The sequence below is a fragment of the Corvus brachyrhynchos genome, unplaced genomic scaffold (assembly GCF_000691975.1).
Source record: "Corvus brachyrhynchos isolate BGI_N302 unplaced genomic scaffold, ASM69197v1 scaffold309, whole genome shotgun sequence".
NCBI classification, from domain to species: domain Eukaryota; kingdom Metazoa; phylum Chordata; class Aves; order Passeriformes; family Corvidae; genus Corvus; species Corvus brachyrhynchos.
In genome coordinates, this window is record NW_008240227.1 from 1,125,364 (window position 1) to 1,133,859 (window position 8,496).

General features: G+C 45.1%; 1 protein-coding gene across 1 annotated transcript in view; it reads right to left on the reverse strand.

Annotated features, from left to right (window-relative positions):
• The window catches only part of PSTPIP1 (proline-serine-threonine phosphatase interacting protein 1), a 52,528-nt gene extending 44,579 nt beyond the window's left edge, over positions 1-7,949 (reverse strand). Inside the window, exon 1 of the mRNA XM_008641951.2 lies at positions 7,269-7,949. Coding sequence (XP_008640173.2) covers positions 7,269-7,301 — 33 coding nt within the window. The 5' untranslated portion in view covers positions 7,302-7,949. The remainder of the gene's footprint in view (positions 1-7,268) is intronic.
• Between the last annotated feature and the right edge of the window lie 547 nt (positions 7,950-8,496).

Genomic DNA, 8,496 nt, shown 5'->3' on the forward strand with positions numbered 1-8,496 from the left:
CTGGTGTCTCCTGGCATATAGGGAAGGGTAAAACTTCAGGAAATATTCCCAGAGTCTTCCTGTACAAGGGGAATGAATTAAAGATTTACTTCACTTCTTAGTAAAGATTATTTCAATAGCTATGTGTTACCAATTCCATTTCACAAGAGATCTTTGCCACCTAAATAATAATTTTCAACATATCCGATTACTCAATATGGTGCAACATTCTTACACTCCGGTAGTATCTGGTTGAGACACCCCCCTACCACAGCTGCCACACCATCCCCCATCTGCTGCCTGTACAGGGAAGAGGAGTTTCATTTTAACCTCCTTTTCCAGCTGTTTTACTTGGGGGTGAACCTCGTGGCATGAGGGAAGGCATGCCTGGACTCCAGGCTGCAGGCAGTGGCTGTGGGCAATGAAAGCTCCAGTTCCTGTTCCAGACTGTGCCTCCCCCTGCAGAGCTCCCAGAACCACAGAAGGGTTTTATGAGCCTGTTCTCCTCTTCTTTGGTTAGAAAATGCACCTTAATTCTCCATCTCCAGAGAAAGCCTTTACCAGGTGTGAAATTTTTCATCAAAGCCCAGCTTTATCTTCCAAAACAGCACTCCTACTTCAGTAAAACTGTGTTTTCCCACAAAAAAGATTCTGTCAGAAACTCAAGTCCTAACCAAATGTGCATCCAGGGTCTTTCAATGGCAGGGGCCTCCTTTCCTTCTCCTGGTGCTCCTGGGGATTTCCATCCTGCTGAGCAGCAGCCCCAGGGCTGTTTTTCAGTCCTGACTTGTTAATAACCCTTCGGTAATTACAGCACCTACTGCAAGTAGCATTAAGTGATGAGACTCAGACCTAAGGGCTGCTGACCACCTATTTTCCTTTTTGTCTTTGTCCCCACCCTTTATTTTTTATTTTTCTTCTATATTAGGAATAGATTAGGCCTGGACAAATTGAGAGCAGCATGAAATAGCTTCTTTGAAAAGCTCTTACTTTAAAGAAAAAAAGCTTGTGTTTATTTATTTATTTGCTCTGAATGGAACAATAGGAGCTGGTATCTCTATGCTAGCCCAAGCTGGTACATTTTCACTTAATTCCTAAGACTGTTGCCTTTCATTTCGAGCAAAGATAAAGTTGCATGAAGAGCTATGTAACTTTTCAATTCCTCAGTCTTGTTCGGTGACATTTTTCCACCACTTTAAAACAGTACTAACCTCCATTTACAGTAAGGGAGCAATTCTTTGGGGAACCAAAAAGCTGTTGGGATCCAGATGCATATTTTTCAATGTGGGTTTTTTCCTCACCTTGACACCCTGAGCAAGACTGAGTGATCGCAATACAGAGCTGTGCCCCCAGCCCTCACCTCATCCCAGCCTCAATCCCCAAACTCCTCCTGAACAACACGGCAAACTTTGTACATTATTGAACTGTGGCTGCTGAGAAAAGTTTTATTACAAAACCTAGATTAAACTGGAGATGAAACTAGTGTTTTCTGTGCCATCTGCCCGCTGGAATCTACCTTGCTGTGGCAAGGCATGGAAATGAAATCAGAAAGGTCTTTTTGAGCTAAAGGAGCTGAAATATAACCAAGCAGCCTAACTCGCCTGCCATACAAGCATCCAGTGTTACTGGATTGAAATTCCAGGTGCTCCCTTGTGCCTATGAAGCAGCACAAGTTCAATGTCCCCAGCCAGTGACTGAAGAAAGAGACGCAGCTCTGTGCTGCACTGCAGGAGTGTGAGCCTTGAGGGAGGAAAGGGACAGGCAGTGAATCACCCAGTCCTGCCAAGAAAAAATATATTGAAATGAGATTCATAGGGACACTGAGATTCACCCTGGAGAATCTGTGATCAGAGGAGAGGCTGAGGGCTGGCACTGCTCAGCCTGCAGAAGAGGTGCTCAGTGCGTATAAATTCCTGTGGGAGAGAGCAGGGGAGATGGAGCCAGGGCTTGGCAGCGGTACCCAGTAACAGGGCAAGAGGCAATGGGCACCCATGGGAATTCAACAAGTCCTGTTTAATAAGCACAGGAAGGTTTTTGCTGTGAGGGTGATGAGACACTGTAATGGTTTGCCTGGGAGGCTGCAGAGTCTCCATCTCTGCAGACACTCCAAGCTCGGTGCTGAGACCGGCCCTGTGCCGGGCGGGGGTTGGCTGGAGACGTCCAGAGGCCCCTTCCAACCTCAGCTGTGCTGCAACTCGGCCTCAGAAAACACACCTCAGTGGGCTGCTCTAGCAAGCCAGGGGACACCCTCTTTGATTCCTCTGTGAGGCTCCATTTCAAGCTGTGTGTGACAAACACTCTTTAGGTGGTGTTTGTCAGACATGACCGTGTACATGTGGGCGAAAAGAGTCGATGACTCACCTATTCCGTATTTAAAATACATACTCATGGCACACTTAAAATTGGCATAAATAAGAATCCTCCACTTCTCTGAGCCCAAGCAAAACCAACCAACTTTTGCAGAGTAGCATGGATCAAAACAAAGCAGATACAGCTGTGTAAAAATATTAACAAAGTTGTCACAGTGACTTACTTCATCCATCAACAAATTTTAATAATCAAAACCCCTCAGCTGCAGCATGGTCACCAGAAAATTGTAATAAAATGTATTTAACTGTCTAATTGTTTCAGTCACTGACCCAAAATGAATTCTCTATAAATCCATTAATCTAGTGTTAGTTCATCTGAGCTTCATTTTAGCTGTTGTGCTCTGCTCAGAAGTGAGGTGTGAAGCACCAGTGTTTCCATAGCCACAACGACTAATCAGCTTTTCTACTTGTGATTTCCTCTGGTTTCAATGACTGTTGTGATTGCCCCACCTCCACCCTCCATGGGTGTGTCTCATTGCCTCAGTGAGCCAAGTGCCCTTCCCAGAGCAGCTGGGGGAATGGAGGAAGAAATTACATGAAAAAAAAAGAATAGAGCAGCCTCTTCTGTGGAGATGAAGTTGACCTCACAACAAACACAGACATCAGCTGGGCAACCAGTTCAACTTTTCCAAGCTGGTTCCCCCTTTATTCCCTATTTCCACACACGTCCCACAGCGATGACTTGACCTGGATATGATCAGGGCTGTGGCCATACACCTGCCTCTGGAGTTCAGGGAGATGCAGGACCATGGCCATCATCTGCCTCTGGAGCTCAGGGAGGTGCAGGACCATCTGACAGCAGAGCCTGGCCCACCTGTGTGCTGTTGTGCAGGGAGATGATTTATCTTAATCTGCCTTGTGTCAGTAGGGACAGATGCAGCCGGTGCAATGCCATTCAAATCAAACTAGGTGGGACCCACTTAAGGGGGATGCAGGACCATGGCCATCATCTGCCTCTGGAGTTCAGGGAGATGCAGAACGTGCTGACAGCAGAGCCTGGCCCACCTGTGTGCTGTTGTGCAGGGAGATGATTTATCTTAATCTGCCTTGTGTCAGTAGGGACAGATGCAGCCGGTGCAATGCCATTCAAATCAAACTAGGTGGGACCCACTTGCAAAGCTGGGATGCCAGGCTGGAAGATTTGCCAGCCTCATCCCTGCCTGCCTGAGCTCAGCCTCAAGGTGCTGGGCTGGCAGGAGCCTCCCCAGCTCCATTTCCTCCCAACAAACCTGCCCAGTCTCACTTCCTCCTCACAGACCTGCTGCAAAACAACAGGCTCTGCAAAGCTCAACCTCTACAGGAAAGTAGGGTAGCTCCTGGTATAATAAACCTTCCTATTTTGAGTAAAACAATTGATGTTGTATTTCTTCAGCATGTTGCCTAATAAGTTTAGGAAATAGTTTTACTGTGGCTTTTATCATCTCGGCACTCTTTTTCCATAGTTAAGACTCTCATGAGAAGTTAAATTATTTGTGACGCTAATTACATCTTTTTTTGGCATATATAATAGACCATTGTGTGAAAAAGCTACAGTAGGAGTTGAGAGACTCACCTACTAAGTCAGCTTTGTGCTAAACCTGAGGCTGAACATAGCCTGAAATCAAAGCAAGAGGGATTAAGCATCTTTGTAACAGTCCCTGTTCCTGGAGCACTTCCATGGCTCCCACTGCTGCAAGGTCTGACCACAACTTCAGATCCACAGGCAGGGATGTGGAAAGGACCAGCCCACAACAGGGCAGGGGGCAAATTGTGCCAGCTCGTGTTCAAGGCCTGCTTCATATTTGCTGGCCTGCATCTCCCCAAAACTTTTAAATGTGAGCTGTGAGAATCCACAAACCCTGAGCTAATCCCACAGCTGAGAAGGAACAAGCATTTCACACCTCAAGCATTTATTTTTAAATCCTAAGTACCTTAGGAGCCCATGACACATTTTCAGGATTGACTTGGCTGCTGGAGTTTGATTCAAAGCTGTCCGAGGGAATAGATTTGCTCCCACTCGACTCTTAGCCTGTCCCAAAAGCAACCAGCTCCTTTGAAAGTTTCCCATATTCTCTGTTCCCAGGTGGGTATGGCAAAGCCAGGAAGTGGTGCCAGTACCTTCCTATCTCTTGGCCAGAAATAGCTGCATTTCAGGGGTTGCAGCTGCAGTGTTGAGCAGCAGGTTGGAGGGAGACTAAACAGAAGGAAATGGCAATGACAGGAATTGCAAAGGAAAAGCAACAATGATTGCAAGAACACAGTGAGACTAATAAAGACACGCAGTATTTGTGACTGATAGTGGATAGTGGTTTTTGTATCAAAAAAAAATCACTGTTGCTCTGCCTGTTAACATATCCCTGTTAGCATGAAACTCGGCTGGTATCGCACACTCACTCCCCATTAACATGGGAATTTCCCTACCTGTCTCACATGATGCTAGAGAAGACAGGTAACATCTGTTAGGCTTGTACAGCAGCCCAGCAGAATATTCATCCATCAGCAACTACCCTGCACTGGCTATCAAACCTGATTTAAATTTTCATCTCACTAACGTTTTCCAAAAAATATTATCAGAGGATAGAAAACTTCTGTTAAGCACATTTTAGTGCAGACTTTGAGCAACTTTCCCTTAAACCATTACAGAGTGTGTGGAGCATATAGAAATAAAAATTGTAATTAAAAAGTACGGCGGTTTTAGCTCAAGCCATGCTACAAAGAAAATAAAAATTGAACAAAGTGTGGAAGTACTATCACTGCTACATTTAATAGAGGAAAAGAGAGGATAGAATTTAAACCTATTATGAGGAACAATTTGCATTTTCCTGGAAGACAGCACACCCTGCTCTTACAAAGTCTGGAGAACTTTGGAGAGGAATGAATGGTGCTCTTTCTCTGCTAGTTGGGGGAGATCTCCTGCTTGTAGGGTTTCTTTACATACTTTACATTGAGGTAGGTACTGAGGAAACCCCTGTTTATCCAAAAGTTTACTGATGGTGGAGCAGGGAGTTGTTGCTCCGGGATACCTCATCAGGGTGAAGTACAGGGCGGGGTGCAGCGGGTCCTTGGGCAGCAGGGAGAGATGAGGGCTCTGTACTGAGGCACGCACCGTGGGACAAGCACCTTCTGGGTTGCAATCAGAAAGGCAGTTGCCGTTCATGGTACACACCAAACACAGGAGATAATTGCTCGCTGAAGCAAACGACCCAAATACATTTTCCTCTCACAGCAGAACCTTATGAATGCAAAAATAATTGCTGATCTTGTGATCTGGGGGGCAAGCTGCACACTTGTGCTGTGTTGTGCAATATCCTGTAAATTTTCACTTTTAAAAGACTTCTTATTGCATAGCTAAAGCTTCCATCCCACAACCAGATATATTCCTTCCCTCTTAATCAAGCTGGGCAGTACAACATTTCCAGCCAAAAAATATTAAATCCAAATATGCTTTCCTTTAAATAAGGCATTAGCTTCAAAGCTAAGCAAGAATTTGAGTCATGGTAATGTGACTAAGCACAGGAGAGAAGTTTAGGGAAGAGCCATGAACAACCGGCCTGGCCAGATCGTCAGCTGGCATTAATCACCCTCACACTACTCTCATAGCTTGATTTATTCTCCCTAAAGACTAAGACATTGAAAAGTAACTATACCAAATGTACCAGCCCTAAAAGTCAGGTGGCTTGTTTTCCAAGGAAGTTCAGCAGTGCAAGGGCTGAAGCTCCCAGGAGAGCACTGGCCCACAGCTGTGTCCCACCCTGTGCACTGCACTGTGCAGTCAGTAAGTACATAAAAGAGGAGAATCTAATGTAGGTGTGGTCAGGCACAGTTCATCCTAACATCAACACTGACTTTTGTATTCCTCATTTTTATTCTTTTTAACTGTTCAAATCTAGTACTGGAGTGGGGGTGGGGAGGGCTTCCTGGAAGTTCCCGGAGGATGGTGGTTCATTGAAATGTGGTTTTGCCTCTGCCCTTCTGTTTTCTACAAAGAGAGGGTTTACCCTGAAGTGTGGGTGGAGATAAAAGAGAGCACAAGCAGAAAGAACAGCCAGGAAATGGCGGGAAGAATTCATATGCCTTCATGTCTTTCTTTAAGTCAGTCCTAGATGCTGGATAAATGATTGCCCAGACAAGAGGCAACCACACAACATCCTGTTTATTCAACTTAACAGTGTTAGAATTTTGATTTTGAACTTTCATTTTTCAGTTGCAAGAGAACCTCGGATTACCCTAGCAAAAGAAATGACTAAGGTCCTTTTTCCTTGTGACTGCAGGGAAAGGGCTTGAAAACAGGAGACCAAAAGGATTTTCAAACAAAAGTCAAATAACAAGTATGAAGCAGATCTTCTTGTTCCAGTATTTGCTAGTTTTAGGTCAGCTGTGAGTGTTTGGGCTTAGCTAAGGAGTGCCACTGCTGGTCCTTTCTAACCTGTGCTGCCTCACGGGTCCTGGGGACTGCATGCCTGGGAGTGCTCCTGGCAGCAGGGTTGGAGTCTGGAGGGAGCTGAGCAGGAGCATTTTGCTCGCAGCTGCTGGCTCTGCTCTTCACCAAACAGGAGAGAATTCAGCCTATAATTATCAACAGCTCACCTGCTGCAGGAGCCTCTCCTAGGGCTGAGGACACTCACTGCAAGCAGGTTCTTAGCACTGTGAGACAAATCCGTGTCCCTTTCAAAAGCGGTTTCTGGACCTAGCACAGGAACTGGGAATGTTTATGGGGACTGGATGTATTCTTTACACTGCATCCTTCTTCCCAGGATCAAACATACTACCAAACACTATGTTTTTGGTTGGAGACAAATTTGGATTTTTACTAAACTAAATTTAGAACACAGAACAGCATTAAATTAGTTTTAAACTATATACAGAACCAAGCAGTATTTTAAAATATTTTAAAATACAGATACATTGAATATAGGAAACACATAGTAAATGCTCACTTACCCAAAAAGCATCTTTAAACTGCAGCTGGGTCATTATTATTGCTCTGTGGAGGGGTAGGAATCCTTCAGTAAGTCCTTTCTGGGGTGAGAGTGGCAGCAGGCACAGCTCTGAGCCTCGTCACTGCACCCCAGCCCAAGCAGAGAGTGCAGCACATCCACAGACCTGTCCCTCCTGAAGTCAGGCTGGTGCCAATAGCAGTTCCAGGCAGCTTAGAGAAATGACCTGTGGCTCTGAAGGCACAAAGGGCAAAAGAGCTGTTGCTCACACAGAGACTTGCAAGTGCTCAGCACCCGCACCCCAAACCTGTTTCTCTTCTGGTAAACAGTTAATATTGAAATGAGGAAGCAAGGAGATGTCAAATGGTGTCAGGCTGCTCCTTGCCATGGGTGCATGTGAGCGGACAGGAAAAAAAATAGAGGGGGAAAAAAATGCACTAAGTTCGGTGACACGATCTGATCAGATACAGGAGCAGAGAGAACAATTAAAATGCAAAGGAAACCAGCACAATAAAAAGAGGCAAGTTATTCTCTAACACTGTGGTTTTGCAAAGAAAAAGAAGCAAAAGAAACGTAGGTGCCCCATTTCTGCAGCACCTTCTGGGGCTGGCAGAGGCCCATGCCTTTACACACGGGAAGCTTAGCTCAAAGTTGCATTTTGCAGCTGAAAAGGCTTTTCAGGACTCAGGTTAAATTAAGAACCCTGAGAAATGTGCAGGTGTCTGCACATATTTAGATACCTGGATGTCAGTGTACAGAACGCTCCCAATTTGCATGCCCTCATGTAAATGTTCATACGAATATGCAAGATACGTGAAATTTAGAAGTAAAATTCTAAGTCTTGAAAAAGAAAAAAAGGTAGGAGTTTGTTAGCATCAGGACCTGAGTGAAGCCTCACAGACCAGTGAAGCAGTAGCACCAAGACCACACCCAGCACCCCAGTGACACCACGTATTTCAGGTAGCTCCCCAAATCAGGTCCTCCAGTTGTTACAACACAGCTGCAAATACCTGAGCACAGGGTAACACTTCTAAAGCTTCCCTGAAAGCCTCTCCAAAGTACCTGTCCTCCAGGTGAGGTTGCCTATGTTCACCTTCTTAGGATGTTTTAAGCACTCTTAAATACCTGTTTTTAAATACTCACTGGTATTTTTGGGGTGTAGGAAAAAAAAGAAAAGAAAAGCAGTCCTATGGTTGTTGCCTATGCAAAAGCTGTTTTTCCACACCAAGAAC